The 26647-nt window shown below is 37.4% G+C and overlaps 1 protein-coding gene across 1 annotated transcript; it reads right to left on the reverse strand.

The window, feature by feature from the left end:
- Positions 1 to 4236: 4236 nt before the first annotated feature.
- LOC132609737 (AT-hook motif nuclear-localized protein 10-like) lies at positions 4237 to 11724 on the reverse strand. Its single transcript, XM_060323874.1, has 5 exons — positions 10977 to 11724; positions 8366 to 8418; positions 7236 to 7367; positions 5099 to 5260; positions 4237 to 4760 (listed from the first exon to the last, which is right to left on the reverse strand). The coding sequence occupies exons 1-5, from the start codon at positions 11545 to 11547 to the stop codon at positions 4512 to 4514; spliced, it is 1167 nt and encodes a 388-aa protein (XP_060179857.1). The 5' UTR covers positions 11548 to 11724; the 3' UTR covers positions 4237 to 4511.
- Positions 11725 to 26647: the final 14923 nt, after the last annotated feature.

The following is a 26647-nucleotide window of genomic DNA, read 5'->3' on the forward strand; positions in this document are numbered from 1 at the left end:
TCGTGGGACACCCTATTGATTTACTTATTTATTACATTAGTTGTCCGGGCTGCGTCCCGATGAGTCAGACTATTAATCCTTTATCTTAGAAGCTCCCTAGTATGCATTTGTGGGTAGTTATTGAGTTATTGATTAACTCTTGGGCACGTTCTTATGTTTGACAAGTATAGATAACTAAAGACTTCCGCTGATTTAATTCTTATATGCGTGATTCGTTTACCTTTATTTTATAAACTGTTGGAGGCGAATGTTGAACCTGGCGGGTTCAAGTATTGTTATTGTGTTGTTTAGGTTCTTCTGATGTTGTTCATGACGTCGGATGTCGGTCACGTCTAGGGTGGGTTTTGGGGCGTGACAAAGGGAGAGGAAGGCATGGGATCTAGATCAAGTAAAGTGCGTCAAGGATGAGGATGGAAAAGTATTGGTGGAGGATGCTCTCATTAGACAGAGATGGCAGTCATTCTTCCATAAACTCTTGAACGAAGAAGGTGACTGAGAGGTTGTGTTGGGAGATTTGGAGTACTCTGAGAGGCGTCGCGATTTTGGGTATTGTAGGAGTATAAATGTAGAGAAGGTTAAAAGAGTTGTTCGTAGGATGCGTAGAGGAAGAGCGATCGGGCCTGACGAGATCCTTGGGGAGTTTTGGAAGAGTGTAAGCAGGGCAAGTTTGGAGTGGCTGACTGGGTTGTTTATTGTCATTTTAAGACGACGAAGATGCTCGAGGAATGGAGGTGGAGTACGATGGTTCCTTTGTATAAGAACAAGGGCGACATTCAAAGTTGCAACAACTATAGAGGTATCAAGCTGCTAAGTCACACTATGAAAGTGTGGGAAAGGGTGGTGGAGATGAGGGTAAGGAGAGGTGTGTCCATTTCAGAGAACCAGTTCGGATTCATGCCGGGCTGCTCGATTACAGAAGCCACTCATCTTGTGAGGAGACTGGTGGAGCAGTATAGGGAGAGGAAGAGAGACTTACACATGGTTTTCATCGACCTAGAAAAGGCTTAGACAAAGTGCTAAGAGAGGTTTTATGGAGATGCTTGGAGGTTAGAGGTGTACTTGTGGCGTACATTAGATTGATCAAGGACATGCATGAGGGTGCCAAGACTAGGGTTAGGACAGTGGGAGGAGACTCGGAACACTTCCCAGTGGAAATGGGGTTGCATCAGGGATCAGCTCTTAGCCCATTTTTATTTGCCTTGGTGATGGATGGTTTGACGCGGCAAATTCAAGGTGAGGTGCCATGGTGCATGTTATTCACGAATAACATAGTCCTGATTGACGAGAGCCGCAACGGAGTGAATGCTAAGCTGGAAGTTTGCAGACAAACTCTAGAGTCTAACGGGTTCAAGTTGAGTAGGACCAAGACAGAGTGCATGGAGTGCAAGTTCAGTGACGAGACACATGGGGCTGGCATGGAAGTGAGGCTTGGTACCCAGGCCGTCCAAAAGAAAGGAAGTTTCAAGTATCTTGGGTCTATTATACAAGGAAATGGGGATATTGACGATGATATAACACACGTATTGGTGCAGGGTGGATGAAATTGAGGCTCGCTTCAGGAGTGCTGTGTGATAAGAAGGTGCCACCAAAGCTTAAAGGAAAGTTCTACAAAGTGGTAGTGAGACCGACTTTGTTGTACGGGGCGGAGTGCTGGGCAATAAAGAACTCGCACGTCCAGAAGATGAAAGTTGCGGAAATGAGAATGTTGTGATGGATGTGTGGGCACACCAGGCCAGATAGGATTAGGAATGAAGATATCCGAGACAAAGTGGGAGTGGCATCGGTGGAGGACAAGATGCGGGAAGCGCGACTGAGATGGTTTGGGCATGTGAAGAGGAGAGACACAGATGTCCTAGTGCTGAGGTGTGAGAGGTTGGCTGTGGATGGTTTCAGAAGAGGTAGAGGTAGGTCGAAGAAGTATTGGGGAGAGGTTCTTAGACAAGACTTGGCGCAGTTCCAGCTTACTGAGGACATGACCTTAGATAGGAGGCTATGGAAGACTCAGATTAGGGTAGAAGGCTACAAGGTAGTCCCACGTATCCCGGCGTACTAGTAGTCGCAGTTTTGATCTTCATTTTCTTATCCTTTGATTTGTGCAACTATATGTTGTTTCTTGTACCACAATTATCGTATTTATATGTGGTAGCTACTGCTTCTTTTTTTCTTAGACTGTTTTATCATGGCTTTTTTCGCTTTCGTTAGTTTCATTTTCGTATTGCTTTGAACTGTTTGTGCTTATTTGACCTTTTCTCATCATGTTTTCTCTTGAGCCGAGGGTCTTTCGGAAACAGCCTCTCTATCTTCCGAGATGGGGGTAAGGTCTGTGTACATTTTACCCTCCCCAGACCCCATACTATGAGATTTCACTAGGTATGTTGTTGTTGTATTTCTTACTACCATAATATTATTTAAACGACATTTATGTATAAGCAGTATCTTTCGTATTCAACTACGTCATGATGATATATGTACATTAATTTTGTTGTTTCATGGGAGTTTATGTGTTTTAGCTTAGAATTAAGAAATAATAATAATAATAATAATAATAATAATAATAATAATAATAATAATAATAATAATAATAATAATACCTAAGAACCTTAATTACTAGCAAGGTCAGTACTCCCGCCGATGTTTTAGGCCTAGACACATGGATCAAGAAATTCACTTACTCCTAAAAATCAAGAGAAAATTTGACTAAAATATCTGTAATTCCGATTTCCTGGGCAAGTTCTACAAAGTGGTGGTTAGACCGACTATGTTGTATGGGGCGGAGCGTTGGCCAGTTAAGATCTCTCACGTTCAAAAGATGAAAGTTGCCGAGATGAGAATGTTGAGATGGATGTGTGGTCACACCAGGAGTGATAGGATTAGGAATGAGGATATTCGGGACAAGGTGGGAGTGGCCTCGGTGGAAGACAAGATGCGAGAAGCGAGATTGAGATGGTTTGGGCATGTGAAGAGGAGAGACACAGATGCCCCAGTGCGGAGGTGTGAGAGGTTGGCCATGGATGGTTTCAGACGAGGTAGGGGTAGGCCGAAGAAGTATTGGGGAGAGGTAATTAGACACGACATGGCGTAGTTACAGCTTACCGAGGACATGACCTTAGATAGGAGGGTTTGAAGGACCCAGATTAGGGTAGAAGGCTTGTAGATAGTCTCGTTATCCTATCCTATTAGTAGTCGCATTATCGCAGTATAATTTCTTGTGCTCTGATTTCTGCTATTATCTGTTATTTCCTGTGCTTTGATTATCCTATGTTATCTGTGTCGCTTGCGTTATTTCATTTCCATATCGCTTTGAATCTCTTAGCCTTATCTGACCTCTTTTTATGCTTTTTTTATTGAGCCGAGGGTCTTTCGGAAACAACCGTCCTACCTTGGTAGGAGTAAGGTCTGCATACACTCTACCCTCCCCAGACCCCACGTTGTGAGATTTCACTGGGTTGTTGTTGTTGTTGTAGTATTTGTAATTCCGATTTCCAGTCCTTCCTAATAAGCCTAACATCATTTCTTCCATTAAATGGAAATACTATCCATCTTCCTGCAACTAACAATAACACTGCTTTGCAGAGCAAACTTGATTCGACATCTTACCAATAATGAGATTTGTTGCGTTAAACTTCAAGCTAATGTTTTGTATTTCAAACTGTTATGCATGGCCTCTCTTATGATTTAATTTATCCAATGGTTTAGCATACTTCAATAATATTAGGTTGCTTAACAAAACAAACAACCGTTCCTTTTACCTTTTTATAGGATTATTTCAGAACCTTTACTCTTACCTAAAGCATAGATAAACAAAAGTTCCTCTATCAAGACTCATTCTGTGATGTATAGTCCTAGCGATGCATAACAAGAGGAATAACGGTTTATATATACTCATATTTTGTTTAGCTTTTGGCCAAATACATAGATGGCTCCGTAAACTTGTCCAAATATCCCACCTAGCCACCTGAACTTGGCCTATAACCATTTAAACACTTGAACCAAACCCGACCGACCAGAAAAAAAATTACGTGCATTTAGAAAAATAAGTCTACTGAACAAAATGGATAGACTTATTTTTTAAAAGTCACGTGTAATTTTTTTAATTAAAACACAAGCTAAATGATTTTTTTTTTTAAAAAAAAAAAATCATTAGCAAAAAAGGCATATTTGCCATTTGTGTAACGCCAAGGGTGTATATGCACAATTTTTCTAACGAGGGGTATATTTGCACCTTTTCCAAGCTCATAATAAGAAAGAAAGCATTTTAATGGCAGAAAAGGTAATTGCAAGTTACAAATAAAACAGGTTTGTTAATCTGAGAATAAACAGATACAAAACCAAAGGTCACCTAACATATACTAGACTATGCGTAGAAAAAAGCTAATGAAAAGAAAAAAAAAATTGTAAGCAAGCTTAAGTCAGGAACTCGATCTAACATCTAAAATTTGAGCCTACTCAGTCGTGGGGAATCAAGAAGTCAAATACCATTTGGAACGTCGAGTCAGTTTAAGGAAGCTTTTTCACATTGTTTGGCCCCAATACGTCGTTGGCATACCGTGCATTGGTTGAGGAGCATTACCAAAAGGTCCCCGTTCATGGCTGAGAGGGCTACCACCGTTCTCATCGGATGAGTCGCTTGAAGCACCCGGGGAAGGAGAGCTCGCCTCGGTTACCGAAACACCAAAATTCAACATATTCGGAGGTGGAGTTGAAGATGGTGCCTTAGGCTTAGGCTTTTCCTTTTCCGCAATGAAGCTACCCACAACCACCTGGTAGTGAACTAAAAATCTTTAGCAAGTATCAAACATGAGGGTGGTAAACTAACCACTCATTTTTTAACACGAAGTGTTAATAGATATGTTTAGAATTGCTAAAATTTCAACAAATATTAAAATTTGAACAGCTACCTTCAAAAGTTCAATAGGTCCAACAGTATGAACTTAAAGATTGAAAACGTCAAGTTTAAATTTTGAACCTGCCACTCGGACAAGGACAAAGGTACTTATAGTATTTTAAGTGAATTAATGGCATCAACATTTTTCTCCCAGTGAAATTCATGTCGAAACACAACCACCTCCATAAAAGGAAATTTTAGTTAGAATAGCACCTGTACAGGAGTAGCAGCGATGAGCATTCCTGCAACTCCACCGCCCAAAACTCTACCATCTGGCCCAGACAGTGACACGCTTAGACCACCTGTTCTGCTGCGGCTACCATTACTTTCTGACAGTAAGAATGAACCCGATAATGAGATGATTTCAAATCGACCCTGCATGTAAAGAATAACACCAAGCTTGATGACCCATGCTAAATAGGTGTATTAGAAGACAATCAGTATTCACGCAACGATCACACTTGAGAAAAACTCAAGCAGTAGTATACAGCAAACGCTTCACAACTTTTGCAATAGACTGCACATCCAACTACTTGCGCACAGTATATAAGATACAAGGTAATCCTTCATAAAGTAAAATCATCAGATACACCTAAAATTTATTAACCAACTACTACTAATTGATATCTCAAGTGGAATAACTAGGCTGCATAAAGCAAAAAGAAGTCTCTGTTGAAAGGTTTTATTGTGTTTCATCCACACTTTGAGTACATTCATCATACCTATGAGCAAAATGCTTCTAACCGAAAAAAAGGACTAGGAGAAGGGAAAAGTAAATAAGAATTTCACGCCCCAAATCTGGGGTGGGACATGATTGGCACCCGGTTTTAACTTACGGCCAAGCAAACCCTTGTATCTAACTGACTGTAAGATAATTTGACTGAATTGTCTGATTTTGATTAAAAAGGCGATGTAATTAATAATACTTAATCATTCGAGTCTGAATCTAAAATAAAAACACTCAGACTGAAATTCATAAACATCCACTAGGCTAAGTCATGAGCCTCTAAAAGAAACTGACAAAGAGTCTTAATAAAACATATATGCTCGGGGCGGGATACAAAAACAAAAACAAAAACAGCAAGTCCAAAACTCCCACCGAAAAGAGAAGCGGGAGGAAGTTGGACTGTGAGTTGATATCCTAACAGGTAGCACCTAGAACGTGGTCAGTTCTACCTTGTTTGATCTCATTTGTGGTAGCCACCACAGTGATTGGCTGCCTTAATGTTTCAAACAAAACCTAACTGTAACTCAAAGACATACTTTCTGATGTTTCCATAGTCGTTTTCACTAGTATCAACTCTTCTTGAGTCTTGATACAGTTCTCATAGTATTTTGTGATATCGTCACCTCATCTTCGTCTACAACAAGCCCTTGGTATTCAACTGAAAATTTTGGGTTTACGCAGCCTTATTCATGGCCGTACATGTATCATCTCGTTTTCAATTGAGGGTCTAACTGATACCTACTTCACTGTATCTCATACAACTGGTTACCACCAACGCATTGAGCCTTGCGCTCTCTGAACACCACGTCAATGTCAATCATTTGTGAGATTGATAGGAGCAGACCTAGATTCTCATTTTAAGCTTTGACGGATGATTTAAGAATCATAGGAAGGAAAGATTCCTAATATGTCCTGCAACCTCCCACGTACATAAAAATGGTGCACAACATACCCATAATTGGAACTCTACTAGACACGGCTCATAAGTATTTGAAAATAGAAGTTAAAGAAAACTGATTGATACTTTAAAAGGTAATAGGTAGAAATGGGCCAGAGGGAGTACATCTAAAAGGACATACTCTACCGATTTTTTTCTCTAATGTCAAAAGCGATTGTTACGTAAGTATACATCTGATTAAAAGCCAGAAAATCAAATCTCCAGATCACACAACCAGCAAACTTCAGTAAAAAGACTGCAACATATACATATAGACTAATGGCCTGTTTGGCCATGCTTCTAGGAAGCCAAAAGTGCTTCTTCTTTTTTTCCAAAAAATGTTTAATTTACAAAATTGTGTCCTTTTGCCAAGCTTTTAGAGAGAGAAAAAAAAGTGTTTTTGCATAGCAGTATAAGTTGTTTCTAAAAAGCTAGAAAAGTAGCTTTTCGCCAAAAGCACTTCTGAAACCTTGGCCAGGCACAAATTACTACAAAATATTGGCAAAAGTGCTTTTCAAAATGATTAACCAAATACCAACTGCTACTCTCCAAAAGTACTCTTTAAAAATTAGCAGATTTTGGAAGCTTGAACAAACAGACTACAATTAAGCATAAGCTAACACACAAGCCTCAGCATAAAGGCAACAGAAAGGGTAAAGTGTCTTTAAGCTGAAACTCATACAGACCTCATAAGTCACGGTGCCACCACCCATTGAAGGTTGCCGGAGGGTAACATTGCATACGACTCCAGTTGCAGATAGAATACAAATTGCCCGTGGTCCTTGCTGTGAAAAAGACATAACCTTTGACGCTATATCCTGTTATCATATAGAAAAGTCAACCATAAAATTCACAAGACTGGGACTTCAATACAAGTCAACCTTAAACAAGAAGTTTGATTATGGGTAAGACATAACTATTACATACTCCCTCCGTGCCAATTTATGTGAATATGTTTGACAGGGTCCAGAGCTAAGAATGAAAGATAGACTTCTAAAACTTGTGATCCAAAATAAGTCATAGATATTTGTGTGGCTATATATCATCTAGTTAAGGGTAAACTGGGAAGCTTAAAGTTGATTTGTTATTAAACATTTCTTTTTGGGACTAATTAAAAAGGAAAAAGTGACACATATTGGGAAGGAAGGAGTAATAAACTAAAATGTTTGAGATGAAAAATTGTACAGGTTTCCTAAAACATAAGGAGGCAAGGAAGAACAAATATCAATTGCAACTAAAAAGAGACGTTAAGATGGAAGGAACAGGATCTGGTCTAAACAAATAAAAGGAAAAAGAATAATGATGATTGGAAAGAACACACAAACGAATCTCTGATGTTTACCATATTTAGCTCATGCAAGGCAAAAAGTTAACTTATTAAAACAGTATTTTTTCAATTTCCAACTTAGAAAAGATCCAAAACTGTTTCAGCCTTCCCAAACCACTGTATAGCAACTTGGAAAAGTTGCACATAAGCATACATTTAATTTCGCCGTTAGAAACTCCACCAAATTTTGTAGTTTTGTTCTTTTATTTCATCTTAGAATACTAGTCCATCAATTAATTATTGGTGTATCAACCCAAAAGACAGAGAAAGGAAGCCGACAAAAATATAAATACAGAAATAAACTAATCTCTTCCTTTTTATCTCATAAGAAATTCAAAACTCGAGCCTGTTGCAGAAACAACAATATACAGCACAAAATATGCAGAGACGTGCATTTGTAAATACATAGGTTAATCAGAGTTTTGTAAAACATGCTGTAAAAGAATGCATGCTTTTAACTAAAATATCCATAAGCAAAACATATTCTACCTCCCCGATGTTCACATTGATTAAATGTGGCGTAAATCCAAATCCAACTGCACCTGCCAACCATCAAGAAACCCCATATAATCACTATCAGAGGCGGATCCAAAACTTTAAGTTAATATACAATAATAACTGGGTTCACATTCAAATATTTATAAATATATAGTTAATATTTTAATACATAGTATAAGTTATTGGATTCCCATGAATCCGCACACAGCACTCTGGATCGAATATTTGGCACTATTTACTTCCCAAGATTCAAACTAAGTGAACTTTGACCAACATCTTAAAATATTTTTCTTTCACTTTTCCTACAAGATTTGCAACTTATTGTACTTTTCGATGTATCCAAATAGCTAATTTTTTAACTTTTAAGAAGCTACAGTAATCATTAACATTTGGCCCCTAAAGTTGGTCAACCTGACTCTGATAAACAAACAGTGCCAAACAAAATGGGACATAGTGTAGAAAGTTGAGGAAACAAAAAGGCAATCTTAATATCTAGCTTCTATATTTTCCAAATGAGTTTAACTTCTATGCATTGATCGTGTAAATGTCAGGTTATATAACCGTCCATAAAAAGTAGGATTAGTAAGGAAAATAAGGCAAGTTACCTGCTACAGCAGAATACACCAATGGAGTAAAATTCTTTGCATTATCTATGTTATCTGTGTATATAATTTAAATCCTTTCCAAAGTTGAAGCTAGAAACATAATTACAGCATTTATGAAGACATATAGGAGAAAGTTGAGGAAACAAAAAGGCAATCCTAAAATTTAGCTTATATATTTTCCAAATGAGTTTAAGGTCTATGCATTGAAAGTGTAAATGTCAGGTTAACTACATGTAACAGGCCATAAAAAGCGTGATTAGTAACCTGAAAAATAAGATAGTAACTACACGGATAGAGTTAAAATTCTTTACGTATCAATGTATATGAGTTAAATCCTTCCCAAACTAGAAGCAATAATGAAGACATATATACCCAAAGCTTCTAGTTGTTTCTAAATTCTTTACAATATCAGTGCATATAAGTTAAATCCTTCCCAAATTAGAAGCTATCACATTATTAAAAATGAAGACACATATACCTAAAGCTTCTAGCTGTTTCTTAAATTTTTGCATTAGCAGTGTATATGAGTTAAATTCTTTATGTTATCAATGTATATAAGTCAAATCCTTCCGAAATTAGAAGCTAGATACATAATTAAAGCAATAATGAGTATATATATACCTAAAGCTTCTACTTATTTCTTAATTCTTTACATTATCAGTGTATAAGTTAAATTCTTCACGTTGTATATAAGTAAAATCTTCCCAAATTAGAAGCTAGGCACATAATTTAAGCAATAATGAAGACATATATATACCTAAAGCTTCTGGTTGTTTCTTAATTCTTTACATTATCAGTGTATATAAGTTATATTGTTTACTTTATCAATGTTTATGAGTTAAATCCTTACTTTATCAATGTTTATGAGTTAAATCCTTTCTAAAGTAGAAGCTACATACATAGTTACAAGAATTATGAAAACAAATAGGAGAAAGTTGACCGACGGGAGGGTGTTAGGCACCCAAAGTCCCGTGGTTCTATCACAGTCGCTGAAATTGACTTTACTCGGCTTAGTAAGTCTGTAGGATAAAATTGTGTTTATTCGACCATGGATTGCCTATTATTTACCGTTTCTCTTAGCCAAGTTGCGTAAACGCACCCTCGTCTAAATAATGTTCACTTGCGCTCTTTTATTTTATCTTTTGACGACGGGTTTTGATTTATACGCAACCCACCTTGCTCTCTTACATTTGGTTCTTCCCGCTCTTTTCTTTTGTTTATGCAACAGATTTTGAACTAGTCGCAGCCCGACTCACTCACTCACTCAGATTTATCTCTAATCAAGATGCGTAAACGCACTCTTGAATATTAAACACTTAATTTACCTAAGGCTGGATCAAGATGCGTAAACACACTCTTGTGTTTCCTATTTTTAGGCATTCTGACCAAGATGGTAAATGCACTCTTAATCAGTACAAAGCTCAATCGCTCCTATATTTAATCATATGGGTTTAACTTATATGCATTCATAGTGTAATGTTATCTACATGTAACCGTCCACAAAAAGTGGAACTGATAACCTGAAAAAATAAGGTAGTAACTACACTTACGAAGTCAATGTATATAAGTTAAATCCTTCCAAAGTAGAAGCTAGTTACATAATTAAGGCAATAATGAAGTTATATACCTAAAGCTTCTAGTTTTTTTCTTAATTCTTTACATTAACTTCTTTTTTTATAACCGTGCTGTCCTGCGGGCACCTTGACTAATTTCAAGAGCGATACCTGTTGCCTCCCACAGGTACCGGTTAACACATAAATCACCTAGTGTTTTTGTCTCCGGGATTCTTAATTCTTTACATTATCGGTGTATATAAGTTAAACTCTTTATGTTATCAATGTATATAAGCTAAATCCTTCCCAAATTAGAAGCTAGATACATAGTTTAAAAGCAATAATGAAAACAGATTTACATAAAGCTCTTAATTCTTTATATTATCAGTGTATATAAGTTAAATCCTACATAATTGAAGCAATAAGGAAGACATGTATATATACCTAAAGTTTCTTGCTGCTGCTTCTTTCCCGAGCCCAGTGGCCTACCACGGGCCTTCTTCGACGGGTTTTCTGAAGAAGCAGCACCATTATCACCACCACCACCACCACCAGAATCAACTGAAGAAACTTGAGTTAATGGAGTTGGATTAAGGCCTAAACCAATGTTGTTACCATCATTAGCAGTATACTTTCTTGGTCTGCCTCTTTTTTTCTTAGTAGATGATCCATCAGAGTAATCAAGATTTGGTTTTGGATTTTGCCCAGTAATTGAATTGAATGGAAATTGTTGTATGTTTTGTTGTTGTTGTTGTTGTTGTTGTTGGAATATGTTGTTTGCTGGGATGTTAAGGTTGTTGTGGTGGTTGTTGTTGTTGTTGTTGTTGTTGGGGAGGATGTAGGAGTTGTTAGGTTGTTGTTCTTGTTGGTGGGGTGGTGGGGTTGGGGGGTGGGGTGGTGTCATTGTGTTATGTAGGGGTGTTTGTTGGTGGGGGTGAGGGTGGGGGTGGTGGGGTGGTAGAGATTGGAGGTGGTGGGGTGGGTGGTGTACCGGTGGGGATCCTTGGGAATCCATAAGGATAGAAAAAAGAATGTACTTTTAAGAGTTAAAGAGTGGAAAGGGGTTTTCAAGAATCAAAGATGCAGTGCAGTTTGGTTTTTGTTGTGACTGTGTTGGGGTAGTGGGGTTGGGGGGGCGTGATGGTACTGTTGTTCTACTGAAAAACTTTATGTTGCTGGGAGGGAGAATACAGTGTGTGTGAGTAGAATACTAATACAGTGTGTCTGAGTAGAATAGAGAGAAGGCCATAAATAGTCCCATCGATGGGAGTAGGTCTAAAATGGTCCCTTAACTATACACTTATCGATTTTAGTCCTTTAACTATTTAAAAACTTATCAAATTTGGTTTCCGTCTATTTTTTTATACAAACAGCGTACAAACTCATAAACTTTCGTGAGATTAATCATTAAACCATTCCTCAGACCTATATTTCTCTCTCCCTGCTTCTTTTTCCTCAAGTTCCTCTTGTTAAAAAAAAAAAAGAGCATTCTAGCACTGGTGTCGCTCTCGAGTCTCTAAAATTCGAAAAGACAAAATCAGGCACAAAATTTCTGTAATCATTCTTCTCAAACACTACTAAAAAACTAGTAAAAACCGACGGAAAAAAACCGATGGAAAAAATCGACGGAAAGACCGACAGATTCTGTCGATTTTTTTAATAATTTTTTTAAATCTTTTTTTTAAAAGAAAACTGACGGACTGAGTCGATTATTTTTTGCACAAAAATGCCCGAAAAAATATAATTATTTGTTATATTATTTTCAAAAATAAACTGATGGAGTCCGTCAGTTTTTTATTTTTATTTTTTATTTTTTTATAAAAACCCGACGGAGACGGAGTCTGTCAGTTTTTAGAGCGAAAAAACAGTATAAATTAAATCAATGTAAGTATATGAACAAAAAATATCAATGGTCTAGTGGTAAAGCCTTTTAATGCCAAGGAACATATCCGGGTTTGACTCCAAGTTCCTAGATTTCATTCTTTAATTTTCAAAAAAAAAAAAAAAAAAAAAACTGACATGTGACCATCAATTTTTTTTTAATTTTTTTTTAACAAAACTAACGGACTGGGTCGGTTTTAACTGACGCAGTCCGTCGGTCCGAAATGCGAGAGAGAACTTGAGGAAAAAAGTTGAGGTTAAAGAATGAACTTGAGGAAAAAGAAGCGGGGAGAGAGAAATATAGGTCTGAGGAATGGTTTAACGATTAATCTCACGAAGGTTTATGAGTTTGTACGCTGTTTGTATAAAAAAATAGATGGAGACCAAATTTGATAAGTTTTTGGATAGTTAAAGGACTAAAACCTGTAAGTATATAGTTAAGGGACCATTTTAGACCTACTCCCATAGATAAGGGACTATTTATGGCTTTTTCTCGAGTAGAATATTAAGTATGATTAGGTTACTTGTTTAGGTTTTATGTGTTATTGTCAAAGAATTTGATACAATTAGGTTACCTATAAGAATTTTGATACAATTACCGGTATAAGTTTTATACTTTAATGGCATAGAATATTGATTTGTAATTTTTTTTTATGATTGATAACAAGATAAAAATACAACTCCAATAACTAATACTCCCTCCGTCTCAATTTATGTGAATGTGTTTCACCTAGCAATAAGTTTAAGAATGAAAGGAAAACTTCAAAAATTATTGTTCAAAATAATCTAAAGATATTTGTGTAGCTTTAAACGATCTCATCAAGGATAGATGAGAAGTTTAAAATTAAATTGTTAGTAAATATAGAAACATATCATTCTTTTTAGATTGACTAAAAATAAGAGAGTCACGTAAATTGGAACAGAGTAGTATACAAGTTTTATGCATTCCTTTTTGAGAATTCACATTTTGTATTTCTCTGCTGTGTGGCATGTGGCTATTGCCTTTGTACAAATAGGTTATAGCTGTATTGTAGAATCCTCCCCCTTTATCAATTATGGTGGGACGGGCAATCTCTTTATTTTAATAAGAATAGTAAATAAATTTGTTACGAGCGCTTGCTTATTGATGGGTATCACGCAGCACGAGTTTTAATTGGGTCATTTTGCAATTTGTCCCTATTTTTTGTTGGTCTTTAATTTTTGTCCCTCAAGAAAAATAATATTTTTTTCGCACGATGAGTTTATATTTTTACATCATTATCAGTAGCGGAGTCAAAAAATTTAGCAAGGTTATTCAAATGTTGACGAGTATATAATTTTTTTTCCGATGAATAAGTGTAACAATTTTTTTTTTAACATCATTACTGCACACTCGCCTAAATATTTTTGGTCCATTTGATTTTGCAAGTTATTCTTGATAAATTTCATAACTAGAAAACTCTTACGGTGATTACAGTTTCAACTGACAACAATAACAAACAACAACATACCTAGTGTACGTAATCCCGCAAGTGGGTCTATGATACAAAAATGGGGTAAATCCAGATCAAACTCGAATTTATCTTACTTAACTTATTTAACCTTGGGTTAATTTACTTCGCCTAAAGGGAAGAAAATTTTTCGAAAGGATTAGTAATTGAGATTATGTAAGTTATCCAAGAGGATACTTCTGTACATAAAAGGAATTCGAATTGGGGCTTTACGTTCGTAGAAATGGTCAAGAAGTACTCCCCATGATTCTGATCCAGAGTATGTCCTATCCACTGAGTAAGTAAGTGTTCTCCTGCCCCTGTCACCTGAGATAACAACAAGGGGCTTTCCGAGAATGTTACAAAGCGAGAGATAACGACTAATTAATATTCTTTGGGGAAAAAAGAGAGAACAAAGCTGGATAATTAAAATGTTCACAGAAGTAATTAAAAAAGAAAAGAGAACAAAATAAGTAGTTGCTAACTTGCTATTAGATCTCGTTGTCTTCTTTTTAACAATATGTCTTCTTCTTTTCTAGGAAATAGCAAGGAAAGGAGAAAGACTAAATGAGCTTTAACAAATGAGTCCAACCTATCTCCAAACCAAATGCAAATCATAACTCAAATACGGATAAATTTAGTAGGAATGTGAAAGAAAATAAGTGCAAATACAAATCAACCGAGTAGCTTCAGACTTATTTGTATGTTTTCTTTTAAAGAAAGAAATTGACCAGTGTTTGACGCAAGCTTTAAACCGTGATTTTTAGGTAACATTGAACACCCTTTACCTCTAAGCTATCTATCTCAATTATTTTAAGAGTGTTCAAAATTTATTTTATATCCAATTAACTATAATATTTAATCCATATACTAGTACCATTTCCAGCCAAGGGTGTGCAGGTGACCACCCTTGGCCATGAGTGACTCCGCCACTGATCATTATATCCTACAAGTTATGTCCCGTGCTCTTAAAGAATTTATATCCCATTAGATATAAGTTTGATTTTGAAGGATAAAAATAATAAGTAACAACCCATTTGAAAGGCAAATCGTGCAATTTCTTCATTTTAATTAGTCAAAGCATCAATGTGATATCGTAACCGAGTGCAAAATCATAAAAAGAAAGAAAAAAAAAACCTCACAAGTCTACTGCATTTACTTTAATAGGACCAATTGTAAACAGGAGGAGCCCCACTAGTTTTTTGGTTGACTAGTTATACCATCTTTAGCAAGATAGTAGACTAGTGTAACCAACATTTAGATTGGAGGTTAGGTTTGTAATTCCCTTCTTTGTACTATTTGTCAATATAACTAAGAGCATATTTAGTCAAACGGCTAAAAATTGTTTATTTTAAAAATATATTTTTGGTGAGAAGCAGTTTGTATTTAGCTAATTTATATGAAAAATGCTTTTGAGTGTTTTTGATAAGTATATTGTGTTTGGCTAATCTTTTTTAAAAAATGTTTTTGAGCGTCAAATAACCAAAAAGGACAAGTATAAATGAACGTTTACTATTAAGACTATTTTATAGACAGAAATTATTTAAAATATCTATTATGAAAGACTTTAATTGATTTTTTATTTAATTAAAATTATAATAAAAATTTCAATCAATATAGTACATAAATAAATCGAAGAAAATATTAAATATTGATATAATATCAACATGATGATTTAATATACCAAAAAGCATCAACCAAAATCTAACAAAATAATATTGTCATTCTTTTAAATACAAAAAGAGTAATAAGGTTGGTTGAAGATTAAAAGAGAAATAAACGTCTTGGGACAAGACATGAGTTATATCCGCTATATAAAATTTAAAATATATAAAAAAAATATAACTTGATAAGTATAACAAGAATATGAAGTAACTGTAATTTTATTGGAACATTTAAATGTATTGTTGAGATCTCATTAAGAATCAAAATGAGTTGCTATGAAATTAATGAGTTAATGAGGGATATATTTGGTAAGTATGTATTTATGGTAATGATATTTCTATCTTGAAAATGAATGCTTTTGCTTTTTCCAAGAAGCAAAATTATTTACCTTCTCTCCAATTGCAGAAATATCGCTTCTGCTTATACTTAAAAGCATTTTACTTATTGATCAAACACCTTAAATTTTCAAAAAGAAAAAAGTGTTTTCCCCCGAAAAAATGCTTTTGGCCTCAAACCCGCTTGGCCAAACCGACTCTTATACACTTAGCATTCTTTCCATCAATTTTTTTTCCTTTTCTTTTCTTTTTCACCGGTCGAGGTGGGGGAGGGGCAAGGACAAATTTTCTTCCTTTTGTTTTTTGGTTAATAGAGTAGCTCTCATGAATTTAGAAAGAAAGAGAGACAAAACCATTCCCCATAATTTTCTTTCTTTCATAGAGGTATTATAAAATCATGAGATTTAAGCCACATGACTCATGTGAAACAACCTCGGGAAAAAAAATCAACTAATATATAACCAAATAAAAGTTGGATAGTCAGTAACTTCAGAATGAGGCTTCGCCTTCCGAGCGCATAAAGGCTTTACAGGAGATAAAGAAGGTGCCTCAAGGGCAAGTACCCATGTACGGTCGTTAATTTTCTCTCCCATTATTTTTCTTTTCAACAGGGCTGAATTATTTAAGATTCACCAAAAGAAAATGTTGTGCCAGTAGATGTGAAGTTATTTTCCGGCGTTCCTGTTTTAGTTTTCCCTATTTATAAGTTTAGCAATGGAGGGTGCTTTTGTGGAGAATAAGATGGTGGGTTCTAGAATGGAGAAGGAAAAAGCTACATTCTTAGACTTTAGTGTTGGTTAGGGCACTACTAAAAAACAGTCGAAAATCGACGGCCCGCATCAATTTTTTTAATGAAACCGGCAAAAAATTAACGCAACGCGGTCCATCGGTTTACACTACGTCGCTTTCGAAAACTGACAGACTGTGCCTTTTTTTTAGGCGGACAGTGTCGGTTTTCTATTTTTTTTTTAAATTTATTTTCCGTCAATATTTTATATTTAAAAAGAAATATATAAATTTTATTAAAAACCGACGAACTGCGTCGGTTATATATTTAATTTATAATTATTATTTTTTAGAAAATCGACGAAGTTCGTTGGTTTTCTGGAAATAAACCAGCAGCAAATTGATGCATTTTCTGCAGCCTCACTTGCACAAAACCAGCACAAAACCAGCTCAAACCAACACTAAAATGCTACCAAATCAATTCTAAAAGAGCTACAACACATAAAATCACCCTATGTAACAATCAAACACTATCTAAACATATCAAATACGATCTAAAGAGACCATCATAGAGGCTTTACAGAAGATAAAGAAGGTGCCTCAAGGGCAATTACCCATGTACGATCGTTAATGTTCTCTCCCATTATTTTTCTTTTCAACAGGGTTGAATTATTTAAGATTCACCCAAAGAAAATGTTGTGACAGTGGATGTGAAGTTATTTTCGGGCGTTCCAGTTTTAGTTTTTCCTATTTATAAGTTTAGCAATGGAGGGTGCTTTTGTGGAGAATAAGATGGTGGGTTCTTAAATGGAGAAGAAAAAAGTTGCATTCTTAGACTTTAGTGTTGGTTAGGCACTACAAAAAAACAGTCAAAAATCGACGGCCTGCCTCGATTTTTTTAATGAAACCGGCGAAAAATTGACACAACACGGTCCGTCGGTTTACACTACGTCGCTTTCGAAAACTGACGGACTGTGCCCCTTTTTTTGCGACGGACAACGTCGATTTTCTATTTTTTTAATTTATTTTTCCTTCAATATTTTATTTAAAAAGAAATAATATAAATTTTATTAAAACCCGACGGACTGCGTTGGTTATATATTTAATTTATAATTATTATTTTTTAGAAAATCAACAAAGTTCGTTGGTTTTCTGGAAATAAACCAGCAGCAAACTGATGCATTTTCTGCAGCCACACCTGCACAAAACCAGCTCAAACCAACACTAAAATGCTACCAAATCAATTCTAAAAGAGCTACAACACATAAAATCACCCTAAGTAACAATCAAACACTATCTAAGCATATCAAATACGATCTAAAAAGACCATCATAGAGGCTTTACAGGAGATAAAGAAGGTGCCTCAAGGGCAACTACTCATGTCCGATCGTTAATGTTCTCTCCCATTATTTTTCTTTTCAACAGGGTTGAATTATTTAAGATTCACCAAAAGAAAGCGTTGTGACAGTGGATGTGAAGTTAATTTCTGGCGTTCCTGTTTTAGTTTTTCCTATTTATAAGTTTTGTAATGGAGGGTGCTTTTGTGGAGAATAAGATGGTGGGTTCTTAAATGGAGAAGAAAAAAGCTGCATTCTTAGACTTTAGTGTTGGTTAGGGCACTACTAAATAACAGTCAAAAATCGACGGCCCGCATCGATTTTTTTAATGAAATCGGCAAAAATTTGACGCAACGCGGTCCGTCGGTTTACACTACGTCGCTTTCGAAAACTGACAGGCGGTGCCTTTTTTTTAGACGGACAGCGTCGGTTTTCTATTTTTTTAAAAAAAATTATTTTTCGTCAATATTTTATATTTAAAAAGAAATATATAAATTTTATTAAAAACCGACGGGCTGCGTCGGTTATATATTTAATTTATAATTATTATTTTTTAGAAAATCGACGAAGTTCGTTGGTTTTCTGGAAATAAACCAGCAGCAAATTAATGCATTTTCTGCAGCCTCACTTGCACAAAACCATCACAAAACCAGCTCAAACCAACACTAAAATGCTACCAAATCAATTCTAAAAGAGCTACAACACATAAAATCACCCTATGTAACAATCAAACACTATCTAAACATATCAAATACGATCTAAAGAGACCATCATAGAGGCTTTACAGGAGATAAAGAAGGTGCCTCAAGGGCAAGTACCCATGTACGATCGTTAATGTTCTCTCCCATTACTTTTCTTTTCAACAAGGTTGAATTATTTAAGATTCACCAAAAGAAAATGTTTTGACAGTGGATGTGAAGTCAATTTCCGGCATTCCAGTTTTAGTTTTTCCTATTTATAAGTTTAGCAACGGAGGGTGCTTTTGTGGAGAATAAGATGGTGGGTTCTTAAATGGAGAAGAAAAAGCTGCATTCATAGACTTTAGTGTTGGTTAGGGCACTACTAAAAAATAGTCAAAAACCGACGGCCCTCATTGATTCTTTTAATGAAACCGGCGAAAATTGACGTAACATTGTCCGCTGGTTTACGCTACATCGCTTTCAAAAACCGACGGACTGTGCCCTTTTTTTTTGCGACGGACAGCGTCGGTTTTTTTTTTTTTTTTAATTTATTTTCCTTCAATATTTTATATTTAAAAAGAAATATATAAATTTTATTAAAAATCGACGGACTGCGTCGGTTATATATTTAATTTATAATTATTATTTTTTAGAAAATCGACGAAGTCCGTTGGTTTTCTGGAAATAAACCAGCAGCAAATTGATGCATTTTTTGTAGCCACAGTTGCACAAAACCATCTCAAACCAACACTAAAATGCTACCAAATCAATTCTAAAAGAGCTACAACACATAAAATCACCCTAAGTAACAATCAAACAATATCTAAACATATCAAATACGATATAAAAAGATCATCAAAGTTCAAAATATTCAAATGATTCCACCAAAAGTACCATCTAGTTCTTCATAGTTTTAACATAAGTCCATAAAGCATAAAACATAAAACATAAGTCCACGGCAACTCTTTATCCGGTGTTCAGGCTACGAATTCACCGTTCTCATCATCTTTTGGTTCGGAGGCCGGGGGAGAAGGGGGCATACCAAATCGTCCACGTACAATGTGGCTTTTAACTTGTACCTACAGTGATTCGAGGTTCTCTTTCATCACCCTACTTTCCGCAACTCTTTGTGCCTCGGTCTGCGCTAATTTTCGATTAAGTTGTTCGATTTGTTGCGCCATAGCTGTGACCTGAACACCATCAACTCCTTCGGCCTGTCGAGAAGATCCTTCACCTCAAAATCCTGACTGAATGAGACTTAAGCTGTTCCTTGGGCCTAGACCGTACGCTCGACCCTTTTGTACTCCCTCAACTGCTCTACACCAAAATTCTATCTCTAATTCCGATGGAGGATGGCTCGGCTGGCCTTCAAGCTGAGTTTGGTTTTACTACTCCACTTGTTGCATAATTGATTCTGTATATTTAAAAATGAAAGTTAGTGTATAACGAATATATCATACAACAACAACAACAACCCAGTGAAATCCCACATCGTGGGGTCTGGGGAGGGTAGAGTGTACGCAGACCTTACTCCTACCAAGGTAGGACGGCTGTTTCCGAAAGACCCTCGGCTCAAGAAAAGCATAAAAGCATAAAAAAGTCAGATAAGGCTAAGAAATTCAGAGCGACATGGAAAAAACAATAATATAAAATAAAATAATGCAGTCGACACAGATACCACAGGATAATCAAAGCACACGAAAAAACAGATAATAGCATAAATCGGAGCACAAGAAATTATATTGCGATACTGCGACTACTAGTAAGAACGGATAACGAGACTATCTACTAGCCTTCTACCCTAATTTGGGTCCTCCAAACTCTCCTATCTAAGGTCATGTCCTCGGTAAGTTGTAATTGAGCCATGTCGTGTCTAATTACCTCTCCCCAATACTTCTTCGGCCTACCCCTACCTCGTCTGAAACCATCCATGGCCAACCTCTCACACCTCCGCACTGGGGCATCTGTGTCTCTCCTCTTCACATGCCCAAACCATCTCAATCTCGCTTCTCGCATCTTGTCTTCCACCGAGGCTGCCCCCACCTTAACCCGAATATCCTCATTCCTCATCCTGTCGCTCCTGGTGTGGCCACACATCCATCTCAACATTATCATCTCGGCAACTTTCATCTTTTGAACGTGAGAGATCTTAACTGGCCAGCACTCCGCCCCATACAACATAGTCGGTCTAACCACCGCTTTGTAGAACTTGCCCTTAAGTTTTGGTGGCACCTTCTTGTCACATAGCACTCCGGAAGCAAGCCTCCATTTCATCCACCCTGCCCCAATACGATGTGTGACATCATCGTCAATCTCCCCGCTGCCTTGCACAATAGACCCAAGGTACTTAAAGCTACTTTTCTTCTGGATGGCCTGGGTACCAAGCCTCACTTCCACGCCAACCTCCTGAGGTGCTTCACTGAACTTACACTCCAAGTACTCTGTCTTGATCCTACTCAGCTTAAACCCTTTAGCCTCCAGAGTATGTCTCCAACCCTCCAGCTTAGCGTTAACTCTGCTACGAGTCTCGTCAATCAGGACTATGTCGTCCGCGAAAAGCATACACCATGGCACCTCACCTTGAATTTGCCGTGTCAATCCATCCATCACTAAGGCAAATAGAAACGGACTAAGAGCTGATCCCTGATGCAACCCCATCACAACTGGAAAGTGCTCTGAGTCTCCTCCTACTGTCCTTACTTTAGTTTTGGCTCCCTCATACATGTCCTTGATCACCCTAATGTACGCCACAGGTACACTTTTAGCCTCCAAGCATTTCCATAGGATCTCTCTTGGAACTTTGTCATAAGCCTTTTTCTAGGTCGATGAATACCATGTGTAGGTCTCTCTTCCTCTCCCTATACTGCTCCACCAATCTTCTCACAAGATGGATGGCTTCTGTAGTTGAGCGTCCCGGCATGAAACCGAACTGGTTCTCTGAAATAGACACACCTCTCCTCACCCTCATCTCCACCACCCTTTCTCACACTTTCATAGTATAACTTAGCAGTTTGATACCTCTATAGTTGTTACAACTCTGAATATCTCCCTTATTCTTGTACAGAGGGATCATTACACTCGCCCTCCATTCTTCGGGCATCAATGCCGTCTTAAAGATGACATTAAACAACCTAGTCAGCCACTCCAAACCTGCCGGCCCCGCGCTCTTCCAAAATTCCCCAGGAATCCAGTCAGGTCCGATCGCTCTTCCCCTGCGCATCCTACGAACAACACCCCTAACCTCCTCAACCTTAATACTCTTGCAATACCCAAAATCACGCCGCCTTCCTGTATGTTCTAAATCTCCCAGCACAATGTTTCTGTCCCCTTCTTCATTCAAGAGTTTGTAGAAGTATGACTGCCATCTCCGTCTAATGAGAGTCTCCTCTACCAATACTTTGCCATGCTCGTCCTTGATGCACTTTACTTGATCCACATCATGTGTCTTTCTCTCCCTCGCCTTGGCTAGCCTGAACAATTTCTGGTCCCCTCCTTTCTCTTCTAGTTCAGCATACATGCGTTCAAAAGCTGCCGTTTTTGCCGTCGAAACCGCCAACTTCGCCTCCTTCCTCGCCATCTTATAAAGCTCCGTGTTTGTCCACTTCTCCACCTCATCCTTTCTTTCTATCAACTTCGCATACGCCACCTTCTTTGCTTCCACTTTCCCTTGAACTTCTCCATTCCACCACCAGTCTCCTTTATGCTGGCCACGACTACCTGTCGAGACCCCCAACACTTCCCTTGCTACCACCCTAATGCAACTAGCCATCTTATCCCACATACTGGTCGCATCCCCACTACTATCCCAGGCCCCCATATCCTTCAATTTCTCTCCCATCTCCAGTGCACTAATCGTGGTCAAACTACCCCATCTGATCCTAGGTCGGTCATCCACGACCCTCTTCTTCCTCGTCCTCTTGATCCCTAAATCCATCACCAAGAGCTTATGTCGGGTTGTAAGATAGTCGCTCGGAATGACCTTACAATCTTTGCACAGACCTTTATCATCCTTCCGAAGGAGTAAAAAGTCTATCTGAGTTTTAGCCACCGAACTACGGAAGGTTACCAAGTGCTCCTCCTTCTTTGGGAAACTCGAATTGGATATCACCAACCCAAAAGCTCTTGCAAAATCCAAAAGTGAGACTCCTCCTCCATTTCTGTCCCCGAAGCCAAAGCCTCCATGCACATCATCATAACCTCCCGAAATAGGCCCGATGTGTCCATTGAAATCACCTCCCACAAATAGCTTCCCAGTAGGCAGTATGTCTCCCACTAACTCGTCCAAATCCTCCCAAAAGCGCCTCTTCTCCTCCTCGCCTAAGCCCTCTTGCGGCGCATATGCACTAATAATGTTCAAAGTGAGTCCTTCAACGACCACCTTAATCGACATCATCCTATCAGTGACCCTCCTAACCTCTACCACCTGATCCCTTAATTCACTATCCACTAAAATGCCCACCCCATTTCTATACTTCGACCTACCAGAGAACCACAGCTTATACCCGTCTACCTCCTTAGCTTTAGGACCTACCCATTTGGTCTCTTGGATACAAGCTATATTAATCTTCCTCTTCTTAAGAATCTTAACTAGCTCTATGGACTTCCCCGTTAACGTCCCAATGTTCCAAGAACCTACTCTCAACCTAGACGCTCCTTTAACCCACTTACCCCTCCTAACCCTCGCCCCCGTCCCCGAACGAGAACATGACCCTAGTCTACCATCACTAAGCAAAGCCACAAGAAAGAGTATGAACTAATAAATTCAAAAGTCTAAAGTTAGCAAAATGTTACTACAAATGTATGGACAAATAATGGATATAGCAACCGGAGGTACCAACTCCAGTTGAACTGAACCTGGTCGCCGCCGGAAAACACTGTTCAACGTCCGAGTTACTGTTCACTGTGGAATTACTGTTCACTGTTGAAATTATGTTCCCAAATACCTGAAACAGGAGAAGAGGAGAGGGGGGGGGGGGGGGAGAAAAAAGGAACAGGGAAAGAAGAAGGAAAAAAAGAAAACAGTAGGGAAAAAGATGGGGCTGCCGGAAAATGTTGCCGGAAAATTCTCCGGCGATGGCGCGACTGAGTTCTTGCAGCGCCAACAGCAGCTAGAAAAAAATGAGAGAAAAAGGGAAAAAGGAGAAGAGAAGAAGAATAGGAGATGAAGAAAAGGGGAGGAGAAAAAGTAAATCTGGCCGGAAAAGTGGCCGGCGTTACCTGATCGCCGGAGTTACCTGGTCGCCGGACGCGGTCTGGTCGCCGGACGTGGTGGCAGGTGGGGTGGGGGGGGGAGATGGGATGTTACCGTTAAGGGTATAGGAGAGAGAAGAGAAGAGAGAGAGGTAGCCAATGATTAGACTTATTTAATTACTTAAATAATAATATTATCACTTACATAAGAATTCTCAGCCCTGTTCTTGCCCATTCGAATATATCACAATCCCAACCAATTCTAAAAATCAAAAAATAAAACTAGTCAATTAAAGTATACATTTTTGCACAAATTCAACATCAATAATATTACAAACAATGTTAACTAAGCTAACACAAATACATTGACAATGAACATAAAATATAGCACAATATCAAGCAAAAAAAAAAAAGTAAACTAGTCAAATATAGTTTACATTTTTTCACAAATTCAACATCAATAACATTACAAATGATGTTTAACAAAGCTAAATAGACTAACATTGGGCCTAAAATCTACAAATAAAACTAACATTAAAAGAAATTTAAAAGCCCTAATTTGAGTACTAACCTCAATTTTTTTTTGTCAAAAACGGGGCTGGGGTGGGCTGCGCAGGTGGCGGGGGTGTTCTGCTGGTGGTTGGCGGCGACTGGAAGCTCCGGTGGCGCAGCCGCGTAGGTGGCTGGGGTGGTCGGCGCGGTGAGGTAAGGGTTTTTTGTTTAAGAGGGAAATGGATTTTTTTGGGGAAAGAGGGAAATGGAAGGAAAAACCCGTGTGAACCGACGTAGTCCGTCGGTTTTTAAATACTTTTGACCTGAGTTTGACAAAAAAAAAATTTAAGAACCAACATAGTCCGTCGGTTTCTTCAAAAAATCAAAATTATATTCTTTTATTAATATTTAAAAAAACAAAATGACTTATAAATTATTTAATATATTTTAAAAATTAAAACCGACTTAGTCCGTCGGTTATTAATTATTTATTTTTTAATAAAACCGACGTCCGTAAAAAAAATTGGTGGAATTATAAGCGCCAATTTCCGCAAAAAAACCCAACATGATCCGTCGGTTTTTAAATAAAAAAATGAAAAATAATTAAAAATCTTGAAAACCAACGGATTGTGTCGGTTTTTGACGGTTTTTTAGTTGTGAGGTGAACAGGTTGTGGGTCGGGTCTTATTTTGGAGCGGTCCGTTAGAATTAGGTGGAAGCTGACTAGGATCCTAGGTGGACAATTTTAATAAGATAACACGTGATATAAGAGATTACGAAAATTCAAAAGTTGTGTTTGTGTTACAAGAATTTCCAGATTCCAAGATGATCATCATATTCATGTACTACATTTTGTGTGAAGGTTGTGTTTGTGTTTATTTATATATTTTAGAAAGGAACATATCATGCAACATCCGAAAGGGAAAATTGTCAACCAATATATCAGTCTATGTCTAATTTTGAATTTTAGTATCCACTCTACGTTTTTGTCTAATTCATGCATGTTTTTGCTTTAATACACCGAACTCCCTTAAAACAGAAACACCTACAAAGGAACTCAACTACAGAAGTTTGTAATGATATGAAGAGCTCCCGTGAGCTCATTAACAGAGAAAGAAGGAAGAAAAAAAGAAGAGGGAGAGAAAGAGAGAGATAAAGAGTGGAGATATTTTCATTCAACATCTCAACAATAAACTTTTACAAGGCTTTATAGACTAAGGGATTCAACTTAAAAGTTATATTAAATAAGGGACTTAACTATAAATACAAAAACTTCTAACAACTCATAACTTTTTCAACATAACTATTAAGCGGTAAGCTTATTGTACTACCAATACGTAACAAATTTAAGGTTTTCCATAATATAATGTTTTTGTTGCATATCCTGATGAATGTCAAGAGAAATCAGTCAACTACCATGAAAGGTGACAAATCCATTGTTTGTTTCAAAGCACAACCAAAGAAGAAAAGGGAGCGCATATATTGATGGAGAAACAACAGTAGCAAACTAGACGTACGTGTTTGCTATCCTTCAAACTTTCACTCATCTTCACTTGGATTTACATGCAAAAGTGCTAATTGTAACCTGCAAGGACACCAAATTACTCATCATTCATGACTTCATGGTAATAATGATTACATAAAATTAAACTCGGAAAAAGAATAATTGAAACTACTCGGAGGGACCTTTTAATCTACATTAACCTGGATGAAATGGGCCACGCCATAGAGCAGAATGGACATGGATGGTATATATATTTATCCAACCCAAACTTGTTAAGACTGATGCATAGTTGTTGATTGAATATAAGGCGGCAATAGACCAGAATGGAAACAAATGATATATTTGGGAGATCGAACTTGTTTAGGATTGAGATTTGAAGCATAGTTGATTGATCAAATATGGGCAACTACCTAATATAACCTACACTAACGGTACTACACTTAGATTACATAATGCATTCTCATTTCCTCATGCCCACATCAGAAGAAGTGTGATACATCAATCGTCTACTCAATATCCTTGTACGAGTCCACAATGACTACATGAGATGAATCTTGATTTGGTGAGTTGGCCTTAGATCTAATAGGACTCCCAATTACTGCGCGTGATCGTCTACTGAGGTGCTCCCCACCGGCTGTTGGAACGACGCGAGCCGGGCCGGATCTCAATTCAGAAGGAGCACTCCACATATTTATGTAACACTAAGGTAGTATGTAGGGGCGAATTTAGGCCTTAAAATAAGATCACGTGAACATATGGTCACCCGATTAAACTCGATATATTATGGGTATAATTCTTAAAGTATATCTAGTATTACCATTTGGAACCTATGCTAA

Source organism: Lycium barbarum, chromosome 9, assembly GCF_019175385.1.
Source record: "Lycium barbarum isolate Lr01 chromosome 9, ASM1917538v2, whole genome shotgun sequence".
In the NCBI taxonomy this organism is placed as follows: domain Eukaryota; kingdom Viridiplantae; phylum Streptophyta; class Magnoliopsida; order Solanales; family Solanaceae; genus Lycium; species Lycium barbarum.